A 22,706-nucleotide genomic window follows, 5' to 3' on the forward strand; every position below is an offset into this window, starting at 1 on the left:
TGAACAAATGAGGCGGCTGCTTGGTTTAGTGAATAACAGGAGGAAGAGCACACAAGGGAGAAAAGAACGAAGAAGATGACGAAGATGTGAAAAGGGCTGTGGATCAGCCGTTAGCCTAATAAGTAGTCTTATCGACCATCGTGTACTGAGAGTATTGTTTCACCATATTATAAGTATAGAATAATCCAAGATGCTTGTGCATGATTTTATCTTATATTATATTAGAACAAACATAAATATGGTTTATTTCATTCTGAGGCCTTAAGCTCTCCTCATTTTTGTTACAAAAGACAAGGTTTCCTGTTTACTATCCTATTGTATATTTTCTATGTGTTTTTATATTTGGTAGTGGGCAAACTGGGCACAAATAATTAAATACATGCACATTTCTTTTCCTTTGAAAGACTTGTTAATGCTGAAAATGTGTTATTTTATATATCTATGATCTGTATTAATTTATCAAAGGAAGAAGAACAGAAATCCATTCAACTTAAGGAAGAAATTGAAAAGCTGAATGAAGAGAAGTGCACACTATTGGAGGCCATAGAAGATTTAAAGCACACCCTGAATAATAATCCTCTTCAGGTAGCTTCATATCGTCACTAAACACATGACACAAAGATCTCAATGGAGATTTTGAGATAAGATAATAAATGCTTAATTCCTTAAGCCCTAAAAAGAGTGTCACCTGTACCAGACTGAATACACAGAATCTGGAACGTGTAGCTTCAGAAAGAAAAAAAAAATATAGAACATATTTTGAAGCATTCATTGAAGTTTCATAAACTTGTTTTATTTTTTTTATGTATTGCTTTATTTATTAGAGAGAATTGAAGAAGTCTGGAACCTGCTCTGGCAAAAGTCAAATGTAAAGCAGGAGCCACCCCTGGATAGAATTCCAGATCATTGCAGAGCACACTGAACTGGAAATGCGCTTAAGAGAGAGTTTAGGACATGTTTTTTGTTCAGATAGTTTTTGATTGTGCAGTTCATTGCACAGTTCAGATATCTACCACACACGTGCACTCAAACATGCTCACCATATATATACAGGGTGGGCCATTTATATGGATACACCTTAATAAAATGGGAATGGTTGGTGATATTAACTTCCTGTTTGTGGCACATTAGTATATGTGAGGGGAAACTTTTCAAGATGGGTGGTGACCATGGTGGCCATTTGGAAGTCGGCCATTTTGGATCCAACTTTTGTTTTTTCAATAGGAAGAGGGTCATGTGACACATCAAACTTATTGGGAATTTCACAAGAAAAACAATGGTGTGCTTGGTTTTAACGTAACTTTATTCTTTCATGAGTTATTTACAAGTTTCTGACCACTTATAAAATGTGTTCAATGTGCTGCCCATTGTGTTGGATTGTCAATGCAACCCTCTTCTCCCACTCTTCACACACTGATAGCAACACCGAGGAGAAATGCTAGCACAGGCTTCCAGTATCCGTAGTTTCAGGTGCTGCACATCTCGTATCTTCACAGCATAGACAATTGCCTTCAGATGACCCCAAAGATAAAAGTCTAAGGGGGTCAGATCGGGAGACCTTGGGGGCCATTCAACTGGCCCACGACGATCAATCCACTTTCCAGGAAACTGTTCATCTAGGAATGCTCGGACCTGACACCCATAATGTGGTGGTGCACCATCTTGCTGGAAAAACTCAGGGAACGTGCCAGCTTCAGTGCATAAAGAGGGAAACACATCATCATGTAGCAATTTCGCATATCCAGTGGCCTTGAGGTTTCCATTGATGAAGAATGGCCCCACTATCTTTGTACCCCATATACCACACCATACCATCAATTTTTTGTTCCAACAGTCTTGGAGGATCTATCCAATGTGGGTTAGTGTCAGACCAATAGCGGTGGTTTTGTTTGTTAACTTCACCATTCACATAAAAGTTTGCCTCATCACTGAACAAAATCTTCTGCGTAAACTGAGGGTCCTGTTCCAATTTTGTTTTGCCCATTCTGCAAATTCAGTGCCGATCTGGGTCATCCTCGTTGAGATGCTGCAGTAGCTGGAGTTTGTAAGGGTGCCATTTGTGAGTAGCTAATATCCGCCGAAGGGATGTTCGACTAATGCCACTCTCCAGTGACATGCGGTGAGTGCTACACTGTGGGCTCTTGCTGAATGAAGCTAGGACAGCCACTGATGTTTCTTCATTAGTGACAGTTTTCATGCGTCCACATTTTGGCAAATCCAACACTGAACCAGTTTCACAAAACTTAGCAAGCAGTTTGCTAACTGTAGCATGGGAGATGGGTGGTCTCGTAGGGTGTCTTGCATTGAAATCTGCTGCAATGACCCGGTTACTGCGCTCACCAGACATCAACACAATTTCTATCCGCTCCTCACATGTTAACCTCTGACATGTCAATGGCTGTAAACAAAGAGAAACTTGTAAATAACTCATGAAAGAATAAAGTTACGTTAAAACCAAGCACACCATTGTTTTTCTTGTGAAATTCCTAATAAGTTTGATGTGTCACATGACCCTCTTCCTATTGAAAAAACAAAAGTTGGATCCAAAATGGCCAACTTCCAAATGGCCACCATGGTCACCACCCATCTTGAAAAGTTTCCCCCCTCACATATACTAATGTGCCACAAACAGGAAGTTAATATCACCAACCATTCCCATTTTATTAAGGTGTATCCATATAAATGGCCCACCCTGTGTGTATATATATATATATATATATATATATATATATATATATATATATATATATATATATATATATATATATATATATATATAATTCTGTTCTTTCTGCCCTTTTTTTGGAGCAAAGTAACAAGCATGAAGAACATTTCCTTGAGCTGGTAGTAATATGTAGTTAGCAGTTGAGTTCTTGTTTTATCTTCACGTCAGTACTCTGTGTATGTGGGAGTAATTAAGAACATTAGTAAGACTGTGATGAGAACAGACCATTTAGCCCCACAAGCTCGTCCATCCTATTCACCTAGACTGTCCAAGGTCTCTATAATGATTTCAATGACCCTTTAAAAGCTATCAAGGTTCACTCAGAACAAAGTAAAGAATAAAACAGATATGAAGTTACAGAACATGTAAGTAAGAGTTAGAATGCTCAGATTTTTAGAATCAGTACGTGACGATTAGTCAGAATTAGAACAGTAGTGGTGAGAACAGATGATTCAATACTTACTCACTCTGATTCTCTAAAATAATGTCAAGTTTAGAATACAAAATCCGTAAATGAGTCATATAAGTAAATGCCCAGTATAACTAACAAACAGGTTAAGTTTGCAGACGATACCAAGCTCGGTGGATTGGCAGATAATCTCGAATCCATTGAATAATTTCAGATTACACCTCTCTAATCAAATAAAGATCAATAGCTTCAAGTATATTTTTAGTTACGGTACATGATCAGTGTCATATTTTTATGTTGTAACATGTTAGGGTATCGTTTATATTGACAACGCTATATTTGAAAATATATACAAAGCTCTAGGCTTGTACACAGAACTGGGCTATGTAACGATCTATCTATCCATCCATCCATTTCCCAACCCGCTGAATCCGAACACAGGGTCACGGGGGTCTGCTGGAGCCAAACCCAGCCAACACAGGGCACAAGGCAGGAACCAATCCCGGGCAGGGTGCCAACCCGCCGCAGGACACACACAAACACACACCAAGCACGCACTAGGGCCAATTTAGAATCGCCAATCCACCTAACCGGCATGTCTTTGGACTGTGGGAGGAAACCCACGCAGACTCGGGGAGAAGCGAACCCGGGTCTCCTAACTGCGAGGCAGCAGCGCTACCCACTGCACCACCGTGCCGCCTGTAACGATCTACCTCATATGAATAACATTACATTTTATAACCAAATACAGATAAATGTGTTCCACATTTCTGATGAAAATATTGACATCTCTTATGTATTTGCTTTCTTTTCTGTCCAGCAAGAAAAGAATTTTCAATTTTCATTTAGGTCATGTACATGATATTTAAGATTTCAAAGCTCTTGCATGCAAAGGTAGGAGAATGTTCAGCCTTAGAAAACTTAAGATGTTATTTTGTGAGACTTTAATGTAAAAACTTGGGTACATTTTAATTAGTACTATATATAATGTGAATACTTATGGAATGTAAAGGAGGCTGCAGGTTGATTGAATTTAATCTGTCTCATTACACCATTATGTTGAAAGTGATGAATAATTTACAATTTAATAATTACTGTAGCAAGGCATTTAAGTTCATTTTTTTATGGTTAAATGTATGTTGTACCGGCTAATAAATATTTTTGTATACTTTGTATGTACAAGAAATGTGCCGGAACAGAGTTGCGATAAAGTGAGGAGCTCAACAATATAGGAGGATCTTGGAGTTGAACCAGTGCTTCTTGTGTTTGAGAGGAGCCAGCTGAGGTGGTTTAGGCACCTCTGGAAATCTTCCTCATACCAGGCACAGCCAAATGGGTGAAAATGGAAGGACAGATCCAGGATTATATTGTATTGAGGAGTGCCCGGGTATTTTTCAATGAGGGCTGAAGGAAGTTGCTGGGGATGTGGAGGCCTGATCACCCGAGCTGAGAGTTGCTTCCCTGAATCCTACTTGGAAAAGTTAGTTAGTTAGCTTGTTACAGTATTTCTTATTTCATTGGTCCCCAAATGGCAATGACAACTTTAGAGAAGCCCAAAAATAAAATAGAACTACTGTATTGATAAAATGGCCAATACTTTGTGATGCTAAAGCTGAGGAGGCACTCTCTCTAGGAGAGTTCTAGTTTGGGCCCCTGTGCCTGTGTGTATATATGCACAGCGTGTGTTCAGTATATAAATGATATAATATGAAAGAGAGTTACATATATGTATGAGTTAATGTCTCATATCTGTGTCTGTTTTCTTCCATTTACTAGATGGCACTTAATGGAAAAGAAGAACAAAATATAATAGCAGCGTTGCAAGCACAAATAGCATCTCTTTCCTTGGAAAACAAGCAGCTAACACACAAATTAAAAGTATGTATTGTGTGTGTGTGAATGTGCATGTGAAAAAAGTGAAAATGAAAAGGGAAATTTTTGACTGTCCTGCTCATAATTATCACCATCAAGTTTATTTTACCCTGATTCATGCTGGTTAAAATATATATTCCAGTCTTTTCTAGAGAAGTGGAATGGGGAAGTTAAAAAAATGGACCAGATTTAAAGGATCCTTTTTATAAATGGAGATAAACTAATAGGTCTCTCTCCTGTTAAACAATTGAAATTCCTCTGAAGCACACTTTATTCATTGAGTGCATGCAGAATGTTCTGTGATATTCTGGCCAGAATTCCTGAGTTTGGCTAATAATATTACATTTAAGCAAAGAAAATAAAAAAAACTTTATTATGAACAGTTTGACACTGACACACACAATATGATACATATAATAAACAGCTCTTTTTGGTCATACAAAAAGTTAATATAATTGGTGCAGGCACATAGGGAAAGGCTGTGATGGCAGGCCAGTCTTAATGGATCCTTCACCACCCCTTCACTGTGCTGAGTTAAACGAATTTCAGTGCCAATTGATGTAATCCTTTACCTAGCTAAATACCTAAACACCACAAATATCTACTTTTTTGAGTTGTTTAGAAGCACCGTTAATGGATATCCATAATCTCCCATGTACACTGACTCTGTTAAATTTTTGCTCCCCACCAGAAAACCCAAACTCACCAGACAGAGGAGGACATGGAGTTGTCTGCTCTTGATACTTCTCGACACAGCAGTATTGATTCCAATGCGTCTTATCACTCCACCGCTGCCGATTTTAACCAATCTTTAGAAGTACATGAAACGTGTGCATTGGAAGTCAACAAAAGAGCAACAAAAACGGATGCTTCTGGAGATAAGCACGATGGCAATAAAAGCATTACTGAGGTAGAGGTGGAGTTTAAAAAGTTGCAGGCTGCTTTACAAGAGATGCAGGTCAAATTTAAGCAGTCCGAATTGGAAAAAGAACACCTGCAAAATGTCTTAATGTCCCAGTCTGCCAAGGACACTAACAAAACTTGTGTGGCCGATGGTGAAAAACTACATGAGCTTGAAATGAAGCTTCAGGAAACTGAGAGTAAATATGAAGAAGCTATGAAAGAACTGATGGCCTATAAGTCACAGAAAATATATGAAGCTGGCAGATCAGAAGATGTGTCACAGAAGAATAATTTAATTGAAGACAGAAAAGAAATGGAACAGATTACGAATACTGATAAAGTGCAGCATAATTACCTAGAAACTATTAAGCATCTAGAAGAAAAGCTGGCGACTGTAGAAGCTAGAGTATCTGAAGAAGAGTTTGAAGCAATGAAGAATTCTTATAACACACGTTTGGAGAGCATACAACTGGAAAGGTCTTTACTATTAGAAAAATACAGTGAGGCACAAGAAGAAATTAAAATGCTACAAGGAGCTCTGAAAGGTACTGTGTCAGTTGAGCAGGCGGCAAGTGATTTTGAAGAGATGAAGACAGAAATGAATCGGAAAGTGGAAGAGCTTCAGAGACAGCTTCTGGAGCTCACACATTTGTATGCGGGTGCGAAAAGTGAAGTGAATGCCCTTCAGGACAGACTGGCGTTGAAGGAGAAGGATGTGGAATTGAGTGAGCAAAAGAAAAAGGATTTTGTTTCAAGAGACTACCATGAAAGAACTGTAACGGATCTTTCTAAGTCTATAACAGAGTTACAGGAAAAGCTTTCAGATATCGGAACTCGGTACCATCAGGCAATGGCAGAAATTGTCCAACTTCAGAATGAATCGGAGGCTCAAAAAGATAGATACATGTTGATATCTGAGCACACCCAAGCAGTGTCTGTTTTAGGCAGTGCTGTTCATAACTTAGAAGCACAAGTAGAAACACTGAAGGAGCAGGTTTCTCAAAAACAGGAGGAGGTGGACATACTGCAGACACACTTGTCAGAACAAAAAGCCAGCCTACGAGAAGACAGTGTAATAAAAGCCACACAGGAAGAACTAAAGAAGTCTCTCGAAGCTGAAATGAATCAGCTTAAAGTTAAACTAGAAGAGGCCCAAAAATGTCAAGAGGAGGTATCTCTGGAGAATTCCCGAGCTAAGGAAGAGATTTTGAAACTCAAAAGTGAGAAGCATTCCATTCAGAATGTGGCGGAGACTAGAGAACTGGAGAACCGAGAGCTTCAAAGTAAATACAAGGAAGCTCAAGAACTTGCGAGTAATCTGAAGAAACAAGTTGAAACCTGTTCTAAATTAAAAGAAGATAAAGAAAACAAGGTATGTATTTCTTTTTTTTTTGTTTGTTTTACTTATGTACTTGAACTGTTTATCCATAGTGACCTGAACATCACAATGATGAGCTTCTTTCAGTTGTGTTTTAGTCTAAGCACTGGTTGGATAATCAACCCAACATTGCACTGTCTTAGCCATTAGGGGTAACACATTTTTATATCCTGAGGTTAGCATTAACACTGTGTTACTATTATATACTGTATGAATGATGTTATATTTTTTAAATACCTAATGCATTAATATTTAACAAAATAAACACATTTCTTGGATAAGGTGCACCCTTATTTGCTTAATATGCGCTTGTAAAAGATTATTTTATATATACAGTGTACAAATTATGGCCAGGTGTAGGAAAGACAAGCCACCGGATCAAAATTTGGGGCACCAAATGGGTCATTCAAGTTAATATAAAGAAGAAATAAACAAAGGTGACACCCGTCTTGGTGTGAAATGGCCAGGCTTTCGGGCCAAAACGGAAGGACTCTGTCTAATGGTTTGTCCATCTAGCAAATGAAGCCTCCTTCTGGACAGGACAGGGGGACCAGTAGGGGTGGAGTCAAGTGTGTTGCAGAGAGAAAAGGAGAAGACAATGTTGGTAATGGAACCCTCTCTTGTCCTGGTGGGTTATTACATACCTTGACAGAGTCTGTAAGGAGATCCTCTGACAAGCATGTGTGACTATATATACAGTGGTACCTTGAGTTATGAGTGCCCCAACGTACAAGTTTTTTGAGATACGAGCCGTCACTAGGTCGATTTTTTGCCTTGCGTTACAAGCCAAAATTCGAGATATGAGCCATCAAAAAGCTTGTCGCCGCACATTCCGAGGAACTGACGACAGAGGAGTTGACGGAACTACAGACGCAGCAACATACTGAGGTTCTGCAGGAGATCGGTATCGCAGAGGAGGTTATCTCTTCAAGTGAGATAAAGGAAGTGTTGGCAATGTGGGATAAAGTTTCGAACTTTAAAGAAAAGAAACACCCTGAAAAAGTTACAACTGGTTGTGCAGCAGCACTATTTAATGACACTTTCCTAACATTTGACTTTATTGAAAAGAAACCCTGAAAAAGTTGCAACTGGTCGGCAGCGGTGCTATTTAATGACACTTGCCTAACTCATTTCAGAAACATTCTAAAGGGGAGGACTAAACAAAGCTCCTTGGGTAGGTTTCTATTGAAACGCCCTGAGAATGAAAGTGACGAAAGCGTGTCAAAAAAGAAAAAAAAAACTAGTGAAGAAAATTAAGTTAAGCAAAAGTGAAGTGAAAGAAAACACATTACAATAAGATAATTGGCTCCGCCAACATCTGTTTATTTCTTTAGATTGTCTTTTATGTATTTGGTTTTATTTTGTTTGTATATAAAATTTGTTCATTATAAATACATTTTTCTTATGTTGAAAACATTTAGCAAAAAATTGGGGTGGTTTTTTGGGGGCTGGCACGAATTAATCTCATTTCAATTAATTTCAGTGGGGAAAATTGATTTGAGATACGAGCATTTTGACTTACGAGCTCGGTCACAGAACGAATTAAGCTCGTATCTCAAGGTACCACTGTGTGTGTGTGTATGTATGTATGTGTATATATATATATATGTGTGTGTGTATATATATATATATATATATATATATATATATATATATATATATATCTCGACAGAGAGAGAGAGATAAAATGATAGATATATATATATACTGTATCACAGACCTTCGCTTCCATAAACTGTATTATATTTATGTATTTATGTATGTGTGTGTATATATATATACACATACACACATATATATCTAGCTACAATATGCAAACCGTATCGCAGATACTCTCTCTCTCTCTCTCTATATATATATATATATATATATATATATATATATATATATATATATATAGATATAGATAAATATATATAGATATATATAGATATAGATATAGATATACACTGTGTGCACAATTATTAGGCAAGTGAGTATTTTGACCATATCATCATTTTTAATGCGTATATTCCAACTCCAAGCTGTATTAACTTGAATGCTTATTGGATTTAAGCACGCCAGGTGATGTGTATTTGTGTAATGAGGGAGGGTGTGGCCTAAGGAGATCAACACCCTATATAAAGGTGTGCAGAATTATTAGGCAGCTAGTTTTCCTCAGGCAAAATGGGCCAAAAAGAGATTTAACTGACTCTGAAAAGTCAAAAATTGTAAAAGTCTTTCAGAGGGATGCAGCACTTTTGGAATTGCTAAGATATTGGTGTGTGATCACAGAACCATCAAACATTTTGTTGCAAATAGTCAACAGGGTCGCAAGAAACGTGTTGAGAACAAAAGACGCAAATTAGCTGCCAAAGATTTGAGAAGAATCAAACGTGAAGCTACCAGGAACCCATTATCCTCCAGTACTTTCATATTCCAGAGCTGCAACCTACCTGGAGTGCCCAGAAGTACAAGGTGTTCAGTGCTCAAAGACATGGCCAAGGTAAGGAGGGCTGAAACCCAACCACCACTGAACAAGAAACATAAGTTGAAACGTCAAAACTGGGCCAAGAAATATCTGAAGACAGATTTTTTTCAAAGGTTTTATGGACCGATGAGATGAGAGTGACTCTTGATGGACCAGATGGATGGACCTGTGGATCAGTAATGGGCACAGAGCTCCACTCCAATGTGGAGGTGGGGTACTGGTATGAGCTGGTATTTTTAAAGATGAGCTAGTTGGACCTTTTTGCATTGAAGATGAACTCAAAATCAACTCCCAAACCTACTGCCAGTTTTTCGAAGACACTTTCTTCAAACAGTGATACAGGAAAAAGACCATGATTTTTATGCAGGCCAATGCTCCATCACTTGCATCGAAGTTCTCCACTGCGTGGCCAGCCAGTAAAGGCCTTATTTGGATGTACTTCTTTTTAAACCTGCATATGCTGGGTTCAAATCCAAGTGTGTGTTAATGCTGGCACTCTTTAGTATTGCCGCTGAATTTTACTTTCATAGTGTCCTAGTTAAACGTGTGTCCGCTGGAACTTGTATGTGTGTAAATTAGAGACTGTGGGTCATTGGACTTGAAATTTGAAGAAATACTGGTTTAGGGAAGTTGTTCCAAAGTCTGGGTACAATGGAGCCATTTAATGCATGTTAGCTAGGGTGTATGACAAGATGCCAGAATCAGTGGAGCTTAGTGAGTGAATAGGAGTATCTTGATGGAGAATGTTACTGATGTAGTTTGCTGCAAGGCCATTAAAAGCTTTTATAGGTTAGTAACAGCATTTTCTACACAATCTTATAAGACATGGGGAGCCAGTGAAGGGGGACAGGATGGAAGTTATGTGATCGCTGTTGTGGGTTTGTTTTTTGGACTCTTGCAGCACAGTTTTGAATCAACTGGAGCTGAGATAAAAAGTTAGAAGGGGTACCTGCCAGTAGGGAGTTACATGAGTCAAGGTGGGATGTGATAAATGCATAGGCAAGTTTCTCAGCAGCAGAAAAGGAGAATAATGAGCCATCACATTTATATATGTTACAGAGGTGTAAGTAAAAAAGGGAGGAATCAAAAATGACACCAAGACTCCTTGCAGCAGAAGACGGTCTGATGAGATCATCACCAAGAGTGATTGAGAAGGAGATCATTTTCTTAAGCTGAGCTTTAGTGCTGCTTGGCATTACTTCAGATTTGTTGCAGTTTCATTTTCAAGAGCTATGTTCCATCCAGGTTTTAATTTCACAGAAGTGAGCCAAAAAACCTCTGAGAAAACTTTCACTTTAAACACTGAAATAGATCTGGGTATCATCCACAAAAAAATAACCCTGACCAGAGCTACAAATAATATGACCAGGGAGAACCATGTAGATGCAGAGGACAGAGCCCTGAGGAACTCCTTGTGGACTGATGCTGAGCTAGACCTGCTGTTGCCACGACTTACAAACTCTTGGCTGTCTGTCACACAATCCTTTAAACACTGGAGGGCAGTACCAGAGATGCCCAGAATGTTCTCTGCTCTGGACTGTAAAATATCTTGCTTGACAGTGTCAAATCCTACATGAAGGTCTAAAAGAATGAGTGCTGGCATGTCAAGAGTCTGCTACTGTAAGCAAGTGATTAGTTACTTGAAGCAGAGCAGTTTCCCAGTTGTTCTGTACTCTTAAAACATGTCTGAAAGGGTTCTGTCACCTTACTACAAGTTAAGTTCTTATTTGTAAATCTGCTCAAACTTTGCCAGGTTCCATGGGGATTGTGAGTGAACAGCCTTTTGCAAATTCTCAGGTAGATTGAAATCTGGACTCGGCCACTCCAGGATATCCATTGTTGTTTTGTAAGCCATTCCTATGTGGGTTTGTCTTTCTGCTTGGGGTGGTTGTCTTCCATGAAAACAAATCTTCTACCAAGGTGCAGGTTTCTTGTAGGACGCATCAGGTTTTCCTCCAGGATTACCCCAAGTTTTGCCACATTCATTGTATCCTCACAAGCCTTCCATAGCCTGCTGCAGTCCTCCACAGTCCTGAATGAAATTAATTGGGTTTAAATAAATTGCTTATATGTGTATTTTTTAACCTTTTTAGATTGACGAACTGACTAAGGAAGTGAGCAAACTGAAAGATGCACTCAACAGCCTTTCACAATTGTCTTACACAACTTCAACACCAAAAAGACAAAATCAACAGGTAGACCTCCTACAGCAGCAAGTGAAACAGTTACAGCTACAGCTTTCTGTAAGTAAAATATTTTGATCAATATTCAGATTCACTGATGAAAAATGTTAATTATATTTTTGAAAAAATGTTTGATATAGACTAGCATGGGCCATATGGATTGATGCATCTTGACATCGTCTAAGCCATCAAGTAGGCAGGGTCCTGATGATTCTGAGAGAACTAAAAGCCACAATAAAAAGTAATGAGATCTCTGATAGAGGTGATGCCTGGGAATAACCTCTGGTTTTCTGTAAGCTCTGATACTTTCATCAAGGTTGATAGAGTTGAATTATCACCCGTTGTTGACTCTCCAGTTCTTTGGCAAAACCTTAGTGTACCTAAACCTCTCCTACAAGGATATGCACTTAATTCCATTAAAGTACCGTATATACTCATGGATAAGTTCTCCCGCAGATAATTCGGGACTTGATTTTACCCTATAATTTCTAGTATTTTATAATGTCGGTCATATGAGTCAAATGTGGAAAATTCACGTTATTGGTCGATTTGATTTGCTGACGCCCACCTGAGAGAGTAACGACGGAGCACACGGCCTTTTTTTTTATGTATTGTACCTACGTGACCACACGGTAATGCCGAACTATTCTGAAGTGACGTTTGCACTGTTTTGTGTTTTTTGTATCTTGCACCCTCATACACCTTTATCATGAGACCATCTTTTATCTATGATGGAGCATTCCATCAGAAGAAAATATGAAGCTTTTTGTAAATTAAACATTGTTGATATAGTAAAAGAAATTGGTATCTGTGCTACAGCAACAAAATTTGATGCGTCTGAGAAACTGGTGCAAGATTGGAGGAGGCAGGAAGATGTAAAAAATAAAAAAAATGTAAGTGTCTCATTTTTGAACGGGCGTATAAGTCGTGGTCTGATTTTATGATTGATTTTTCGGGTTTCAAGACCCAACTTATATGTGAGTATATACGGTATGCTTTTTTGAAGTATAAATTACCCTTCTCGTGTCTAGATACATATTTTGCTATAATTTTGGCGCTTCTACATTCACTGTGGGTTACATCTTATTAGCTCTAAGGTCTTAACATTCCAGCATTCTCACTGCAAAGCATTTCACTGGGGATAACCAGGGAGTCCTCTCACCAGCATTTCAGTGCTGCAGTATGTCTCTGTCATTACAGGCTGAACTTCCTAAGCTTTTATAAGTTATTTCCAATATCGTAGTTCTCTCAAAAGTAGTATTTTTTAGAGTATGCATCTGTACAAAACTTTCTGAAAAAGCCAATCAGAACTGCATGTCTAGGACTCGGGTCTTTAGCTTTTGAAAACCTGGCATAGTGGGATGTACAGTCGATTGGTGGGTTATGTGGACTTGTCAAATTTCACTGCTTTTATGGTTAGCGGGTTACTTCAGTTTCTGGTACGGGGAATATTTAGATATCCTGTTCTATTAGACAAGAAGATAGCACCTTTATGTTAATGCCTTGCCATTCAAATTCATGTATTGCGCCAATGAAAGCGTACATAAATACTTCAGGACATCTCCGTGACTTTTTTTGGTTTGTTTTTGTATTAGGAAACAAAAAAACAACACCAGGAGATAGTTTCAGTTTACCGGATGCATCTTCTTTATGCGGTTCAGGTAAGAGCTCTCAAATGTTCTCTATCTAATAATAAAGAAAACTGAATAGCAGAAAGAATGTTGTTTTTCATAGCATAATATGTTATAGCTAAAATTAATTATAATGAAAAGATCTTCATATAAAATTAAATCATCTGAGTTGAATATTTTTAAACATGTGAGTTCTAGTAAAAGGACTTGACATTTCTTAATTGTATTACAAGGTAAAACCAATCTTAAAAGTAATAAGCAGATAAGCAGACTCTCCTGATTTGTTCTTGGTAATTAGTAAGAGTTTTTCTTTTGTATTGATATAAACAATCGTAACATGTCCATATAAATATGTTGTGTGTTATAGCCCATCTGCTCCACTGTCTGAGGAGCAGCTGATATGCCCTGGGCACATTTTTCCACTTGTCAAACTCTAAACAAACTGACACATGTGCTTTGCAGGTGTGAGCAGCGCACATAATAACAAAAAGAAACTCAAAGATAAGATCAAACCATTCCTGTAGTTGTCTGTTAATGTAGCTTTTCTGTTATATGCCCCTTATTTTATTTTCTGTTGATTTGCTGATGATTTCTGTTCTTTGCTGACTGGGCCCTTCACATTCTGCATTGTTTATGCTTGTTTATGTATTCATTTTATTTAATCTACTATCAAGTTTCTTTAAATAACGAGTTAGAAGCAAAACAATTGAAAAAAATTTTCATATGAAATTAATAAGTAGAAACAAATGACTGAGGGGATTAGGTTGAACATAAACTAGTTCTACTTGCTGTAGACATTGGCAGAACTATTTGTAGCTTCTTTGGCTCCAGTTACTTTACATTAGAGTGGGATCAGAATAATGAGGATAGACAGTGAAATAATAAATATACCAAAACCACTCTCCCTACCAAGAGACATTCTTAAAAACCACAGCTAACACTACACTGCTTTAAACCATGGTGAAATGTTTAGAAACTGGAGAGAGCATCACCTGTTATATGAGTTAATAAACTCCTAAGATAAGCCATTTTCACTTTACAGTGATCCCTCTCAATATCGTGCTTTGACCTTTACGGATTCACTCCATCACGTATTTTATATGTAAGCATATCTAAATGTATATCACGGATTTTTCGCTGGTTCGCGGCTTTCTGTGGACAATGGGTCTTTTAATTTATGGTACATGCTTCCTCAGTTGGTTTGCCCAGTTGATTTCGCACTACCCAATCAGAGCACGTATTACATCTATACTAATAAAAGGCAAAGCCTTCACTGACTGACTGACTCACTGACACACTCGTCACTAATTCTCCAACTTCCCATGTAGGTGGAAGGCTGAAATTTGGCAGGCTCATTCCTTACAGCTTACTTACAAAAGTTAAGCAGGTTTCATTTCGAAATTCTACGCATAACGGTCATAACTGAAACCTGCTTACTTACATATATACATCCATAGCCTGCAGCTCGGTCGCTGTGTGAGGCGGAGTTGCATCCCCCATCACCACGCCTCCCACGTAGTTGGCTGCCTGCCCATATAAGGCCGTCCGTCAGCAGCAATCCAAGCTGTGAGAAAACAGTAAAGAGGAGGCGTGTCAGATGTCGTGGTACATTTTCTGATGCAGCTAGATGGAAACAACTTCGTGACACTGCCACCAAATAATCGCAGAAAAATCCACAAGTTAATAGACACACTGTCGCTAAATACTCACAGGCAAATCCACAAGTTCATAGAAACGCTGCCGCTAAATATTCTCAGGCAAATCCACGAGTTAATACCGGGAATGCCTGTTAAACATCTTAGATTCACGAGTAGCGATTTGGGTGGTGAGATGTCTATCGAGGTGATCACCATTGATCAAAGAACTGTCACTTACCGAGTGGTTTTCATGCCCGGAGATGCCGCCTGCCTTTTCCATTCTCTGTGTTACATATTGCACGGCCATATCAGGCTCAATCTTGATATCCAGAGGAACATTGTGTCTTATGTATTGAATGACTGGGACAGGTTCAAGGTGTGGACTGATGAGGGTACAGGAGATAATTATACTACACAGGAGCACTAGAAGAGTGAAATGCTTAAGCCCTTCACCTATACTTCTGCTTGTGAGTTGATGGCTGCCGCTGAATTGTTTGGTTGTCGTTTTCAAGTGTACCGAAATGGCCAAATATTGTGCACATTTGGACAACCGCCAATGCCTCTTAAACAACTTAGATTCACAGATGACAATTTGAGTAGTGGACACTTTGATGTTTATGAATGTTTAAATTCTCAAAAGCTGGATGCGAAGTTATCGATGAAGCCGGTTCTATGCCTACAATGCTTGACAGATGCCGAATGTCACTTCAACACAAGGCCTGCAAATACTAACGTAATTGAAACAAACCATGAAACTCGATTATGACAGCAGCAATCCAAGCTGTGAGAAAACAGTACAAAGGAGGCGTGCCAGACGTCGTGGTACATTTTCTGATGCAGCTAGACGAAAACAACTTTGTGACGCTGCTGCCAAATATTCGCAGAAAAATCCACAAGTTAATAGACATGCTGTCGCTAAATACTTGCAGTCAATTCCACAACTTAATAGAGACGCTGCCGCTAAATACTCGCAGGCAAATCCACAACTTCATAGACACGCTGTCGCTAAATACTCGCAGGTAATTCCACAAGTTAATACCGGAAATGCCTGTTAAACATCTTAGATTCAGGAGTAGCGATTTGGGTAGTGAACACTTCGATGAATGAAACCTGTTATCTTTACAACGCTTGACAAACACGGAATGTAACTTGAACACAACACGTCCTCCAAATACGAACCTGATTGAAAGAAATAATAATAATCAAATCCTTGATGACAGCAACACTCATAACAGTGACAAAACAATTACATTGACAATCATGTTACGTTATTTTTAAAATGTTTCCTTTTCTTTATCATAACTTTTTTTAACACACTACTTCTCCGCTGCGAAGCACAGGTATTTTGCTAGTATTAAATAAAACTCTTCAATGATGTATGATATGCTTCCCACATGGTGCTTCGCATACTTAAAAGCCCGAACAGCACCTATTGATTTTTGATTGTTTCCTTTTTCTCTCTGTCTCTGTCTCTCTCTCTCTCTCTGACATTCTCTGCTCCTAACAGGGGCTGTTCGCACACTGGCCTAGAGGATACGGACGTTCCTCTGAAAAATGCTGAAAGTCTACCTTCACATTGCTCCCTTCCTTGCGGCTGCTTTATCGCGGTGCTTTGCATATTTAAAAGCCCGAACAGCACCTATTGATTTTTGATTGTTTGCTTTTCACTCTCTGTCTCTCTTTCTCTCTGACATTCTCTGCTCCTGACGCACACTCCTTTGAAGAGGAAGATATGTTTGCATTCTTTTAATTGTGAGACGGAACTGTCATCTCTGTCTTGTCATGGAGCACAGTTTAAACTTTTGAAACAGAGACAAATGTTTGTTTGCAGTGTTTTAAAGTCTCTGTCTCTACAGCCTCCTGTGTTTCTGTGCAAATCTGTGACCCAAGCGTGACAATATAAAAATAACAATATAAACTTGTGGTTTTTACTTCGCGGATTTTCACCTCGAGGAGGGATAACTGTATAGACAATTTACAATTAATCAAAATTTTTACCCTTGGGCAGAGGCCATGTGAGATACAGTTAACCTGGGCCAGCAAAATACTCTTTGGGCAAGAACACACCGTAACAAAGACCCCAGGCACCCACCCACACAAGTGATTATTACTCACATCTCCATCAATCACATCATTGCACTCTTGAAGAAAACACAATTCATAGAGTTTAATTTCTGAACCAATTCCATAATGAGATAAATGTTTCAATAACTAACACATTTGTTTAAATCAAGAAGTATTTTGTAAAAATAATGCACAGTGTAATGGAAGAGGCAAACCTGAAATGAATGATTTCATTTCATTACGAATTCTCTCCTGTGCCTTGTGTGTCTTGTTAACCTGAATTCAGCACCTGTCCCTTTTAAACTGTCTATATGTGCTTAGTTTTATAATGTTATGTTATGTATATGTTTACAGAATCAAAATAATTTTAGTATAACTGAATAAACTGTGTTAGAAGTAGGTTGCCAGGGGAAACTTAAATATCGGCTGATAATTAAGGATTGAGGCTCGGTAGGGAGGGATACAATATTAGATAGATAGATAGATACTTTATTAATCCCAAGGGGAAATTCACATAATCCATATTAATTGTATTGCTTATTAAAAGATTACCTATAACATTATTTCATTATGCCATCCATCCATCAATGCATCCATTATCCTGAGAAGGGTCATGAGGAGCTGGGACCTTTCCCAGCAAACATAGGGTGCAAGGTAGGAACAATACCCGGACAAGGGCGCCAGTCCATCACAGGATGAACACACAACAACAACAACAACAACAACAATATTTATTTCTATAGCACATTTTTGTACAAATGTTGGAGCTCAAAGTGCTTTACATGATGAAGATATAATAAATAAGAACTAAAATAAGGGAACACTAATTAACATAGAATAAAAGTAAGGTCCGATGGCCTGGGAGGACAGAAAAAACAAAAATAAAAACTCCAGACGGCTGGAGAAAAACATAAAATCTGCAAGGGTTCCGAGGCCACGAGACCACCCAGGTATTCTACGTAACATAAATGACCTCAATCAGTCCTTATTGTATTCAGGCTTCTCATGGAAGAACTTGATGATGACGGTGATGTGAACTTCTGGCCTTTAATCCATCAAACCATCAACACACACACAAAGACACTTGAGCTGACTCAGCTATGTCAATTCATCTAACCTGCATGTCTTTGAATTGTGGGAGCTGAGGAATCCCACGTGGACACAGGGAGAACATGCAAACTCCATGCAGGGAGAACCTGGGATGCAGTCCCTGGTATTATTGTTGTAAGGTAGAGTACTGCCACTAACCAAACACCCCCCCATTTTATTAGGCCTTGCTTTGTAATACAAGTATAAAGCTAGCATCAGTGTTTTTTGCACTGGCACATTTTTGCCTAGCTTACCAGACCAATGGGAGATTTCTTCTGACACCTGTAGCAGATAAACATTGTACATGTAATGTTAAATACATATGAAATCCACAGAATTTAATTTTACAATATGATAAATATATAGTGCCATAAAAAAGACAACTTCAAAGTCACAGACCTAAGTGTTATAATAACATTTAGCCTTCCTTTCAATTACAAGAAGAACCCTGGGGATTCAATAAGTAGGAAATGAAACAAACTGATAAGCTGCAGGCTCAGTTTTAGTTGAGGTCTTACTTTATGGGGCCCTGCAAATGTTTGTTTTTCACCGAGAGATGATGATATAGCCGTCATCCTACTTATTTATTTTTAAATCAGGTTTGTACAGTTTCATGTTGTATAGAGGGTGTACTTAGCGTTTCTGTCCAACCTTTTTAGGGCCAGATGGATGAAGATGTACAGAAGGCTCTCAAACAAATCCTGTTGATGTGCAAAATGCCAACTCAAGCAAAATGACAAAACACTTGATTGGATTTAGCAGATGCCACGCTGAAAGCAAGCCAAGGACTCCGTGTTACGAACAAAGGAAGACTAAAGACAAACGAAAGCAACAACTATCCACTATAATCTTTACGAAAGGTTACTTTCTCTTGGCTATTTCACTGCAATATTAAATTAGCTGAAAAGTGGGGTTTGTTTTCATTTTGTTCAACAGTATCTCAAAGTGGAAAATGTCTTCCTGTGACTTTCATGCCATATTGAGTATTATTGGATATGAAATACTGCTTATGGTCAAAAACGTACTGTACAGTAAAATACTCCATAAGCGTGATTTCAATATTCATATAATACAAGAGCAGGAAAAGTTTATCTAAAGAGTATTTGTAGTTAGTTCACCTCGATATGCAGGTTTTGAACCTTAACTTCAGTGTTAAAATCAGTTAAATTATTTTGCATTATTAATTTGAACCAGTTATCTGGTGGTGAACACAAATTCTATTTTCTTCTTTAAAAGGGAGAAAAAAATATTTTTAAAAACAGATCATCTTCTAAAATGAAGTTGTAATATACCAGGGGAAAATGAGGGGATAGACCAATAGGAATTGCTATTTATTAAAATATTCATGAAGTAGATCCTCATCAGTAACTGACATTTTTTTGTAATTTTTCTGGGAAAGCAGCAGACTCGGAGTTCCTGCTCTTCTTCTTCTTCTTCTTCTTTTTGTTCTTTGTGTTGAAGCAATAAAACCAGAAGGACCCGAGCATCTTTTAACAACTAGCATGGTTTAAAAATGACTCTTTATTAAAAACAAATGCAGTCACCTTTTTGTATAAGCACAGCCGTTGGCTTTTTTCCTAAGCCGTTCATTTTATATTACTTTAGATTATAAAGCAGGGTTTGTGGACTTATAGCATGCATTGCAGCGTATAGCTTTGGAAAAACATCTGCCTATTTTGACATTTCCAATATTTGTCTTATCGCTTAATATTTTTAATGAGTATTTTTCAGAGCAGTTTTTATATTACTACATGAATACTTTTAAGTGTTTTTTAAGGGAAATGTTTGTATTACTTTTTATATTTATTTAATACATTGTACTTGAATACTACAATTGCAAAGCACAGTATACCTTTAGAGATATCTTAACCACACTGAGTTCTTAAACAGCCCTAAAAGTAGTCTTGTGATACGTTATACAGATTATCTCAAACTTTTTTTTCTACACGGCAAAGCAAACGTAGTGATGGGTGTTGCTGGTCCGTGTTGCTTGTTACTTTTGCCAAATATCTGACTTGCTTTTGATTTTTTTTTTTGCACACAACAGTCAGATTTTTAGGAATCCATAAAGAAAGAAACCCAAACATCAAAGTTTCAGCAGTTTTATTTTGATTTTGGCCGCCATGAAGTGGAAATTACATTTATAATAGATATGTAAAGAATGTAATGGTGTTTGAAGTTAAATGTGTGTTTATATTGGACAGCACTTGTGTTTTTGTTGTTTCCATTTTTGTCATTTGACCTTTGTTTCATGTCAAATTTAAAGTATGTCCCACATTTCACTTTTGATTTGACTACATGCTGTGTGAACGAACATGCTGGGCCTTTTACCATCTCCCCAAAATGTGTTTCTCTTGCAAATCCAGCAGCACGGATCTGTGCTCCTCTTTGACATTTGATCACAGCACGTTTTGTGAGTCCATCACTTCCTGTTCATTGGATTATTATTTTGGCAAGTTGAGGGAAATAATAAAACCGAAAAAGGCTCCTGGTTATTCTTGAAAATGGGCAGAAACATCTGCTTATACGGGAATAGGTCATGGCTTACAAACATTTAGCAGTTTATATAGTTAAAGGATTTATTTACAGTGCTTTTCCACTTGCCTAGTCAGTCAAGACTCAGTAACTGCAAATTAAAATATATTTTGTCTCAACGAGCCCATTTTGTATTTGTTACGTGTACCTCTAACAATGAAACTGTTAACAGCTATATTTCCATGGCCTGTTACAATGATTTCTTATTAAAAAAAAATACAACTAAATAAAAATGAAATTATAAATTGTATCATTTTTTTATTATATTGTCTAATTTTGTTCTTGTGGATTTGTACAAACCAGCTTATTCTGTTTTATCTAGTGCGTCTCTTCTAGATGAATGAAATAAGAAGTTTAAGTGATATGAAGAATTGCTGCTCCGTTTATCTGTTTAACTGCTCTTCACTCCAATAAATGTAACATGCAAAGCTAAAATATTATTGTGAGCACAAGAAAAACTGTGATCTGTGTAAGGATGTACAGTAAACAGGCACAAAATCTCGAGGCCTTTTTGTATCTTTTGCACTGAGACTTGTTTCTGCTGAAGAAGAGTTCCTTAGTTTTTCTTTGGCATTATAAATGGTGGCTTTGACCTTGTTGTGTGCTTCTTTACAGTTTAGGTGTAAACAAGTCAAGGGTGGAAATTAGCTATGGAGAATAAATGAAGGACTGTCATCTGCTGATTTTGTTTTTCTGCACATTCCTCTGCAGGTACTTCAGTTTCCCTTAGATATCCCAAAGTCAAGTATTTTGGAATAACTTGGAACTCTGTATTGGTCCAAGGTGAGCGTTGTCTAAAGGCCCTGAGTTGCAGAATAATCATCCATCCATCCATTTTCCAACCGGCTGAATCCGAACACAGGGTCACGGGGGTCTGCTGGAGCCAGCCCCAGCCAACACAGGGCACAAGGCAGGAACCAATCCTGGGCAGGGTGCCAGCCCACCGCAGGACACACCAAGCACACACTAGGGCCAATTTAGATACGCCAGTCCACCTAACCGGCATGTCTTTGGACTGTGGGAGGAAACCCACGCAGACACGGGGAGAACATGCAAACTCCACGCAGGGAGGACCCGAGAAGCAAACCCAGGTCTCCTTACTGCGAGGCAGCAGCTCTACCACTGCGCCACCGTGCCACCCTGCAGAATAATCAACACTGTTTAAATCCATATTAAAAAAATGGTAAACATTATTATGTCCTTACCATAATTCAGAGTATTTAAATTTGCATAAACTCTTAAAAGCAGCTTTAGATGAAAGGCACACTTTTCAAGTCAGGTTCGTCAAAAATTACTTTACACAGTTGACGACATTTGCTGTTGTGAGACTGCATCAGTGTACAGACATTATCTAGTCAGTAACACGTACTGAAGAGTAGTCACAACTCCACAAGTCTAATTCAGTGTAGTTTTAATTGTCATACACCTGATTCTCCAAAGCCATGCCACATACACTTGAGAAGAGGTCATTCATCTGAAGTTAAGCGTGTTCAGGCCCAGCCAGTACTTGGATGGGAGACCAACCAGGAAAAAGCTTGGGATGCTGCTGGAAGAGGGGTTGGTGAGGCCAGCAAGGGCCACATACTCTGTGGTCTGAATGTGGATCCTAGTGGCCTGTGCAGTGAAGGGGACACCCGTGGAGATGTAAAATCAAGCTCCTGACCTTCTGTGGTCATTAAAGATCCTTGGGCATCCTTCATAAAGAGTAGGGCGAATCCCAATGTCCAGGCTAAATTGCCCCCCATAGCCTGGCCTGTCTAACTCCCTAATCATCCCCTGTCTCTCTCACCCCTTCACCACCTAACAGCTA

General features: G+C 38.4%; 1 protein-coding gene across 7 annotated transcripts in view; it reads left to right on the forward strand.

Moving 5' to 3' along the window:
• Positions 1-21,397, forward strand: part of rai14 (retinoic acid induced 14) — a 191,062-nt gene extending 169,665 nt beyond the window's left edge. For all 7 annotated transcript variants that reach the window (XM_039759644.1, XM_039759647.1, XM_039759650.1 and 4 more), the window contains 6 exons: positions 466-585; positions 4,911-5,012; positions 5,698-7,281; positions 11,851-12,000; positions 13,536-13,601; positions 19,021-21,397. In XM_039759644.1, the coding sequence (XP_039615578.1) occupies positions 466-585; positions 4,911-5,012; positions 5,698-7,281; positions 11,851-12,000; positions 13,536-13,601; positions 19,021-19,098 (2,100 nt within the window). In that variant the 3' untranslated portion in view covers positions 19,099-21,397. The remainder of the gene's footprint in view (positions 1-465; positions 586-4,910; positions 5,013-5,697; positions 7,282-11,850; positions 12,001-13,535; positions 13,602-19,020) is intronic.
• The last annotated feature ends 1,309 nt before the right edge of the window (positions 21,398-22,706 follow it).

This window comes from Polypterus senegalus, chromosome 7 (assembly GCF_016835505.1).
Source record: "Polypterus senegalus isolate Bchr_013 chromosome 7, ASM1683550v1, whole genome shotgun sequence".
Lineage (NCBI taxonomy): Eukaryota > Metazoa > Chordata > Cladistia > Polypteriformes > Polypteridae > Polypterus > Polypterus senegalus.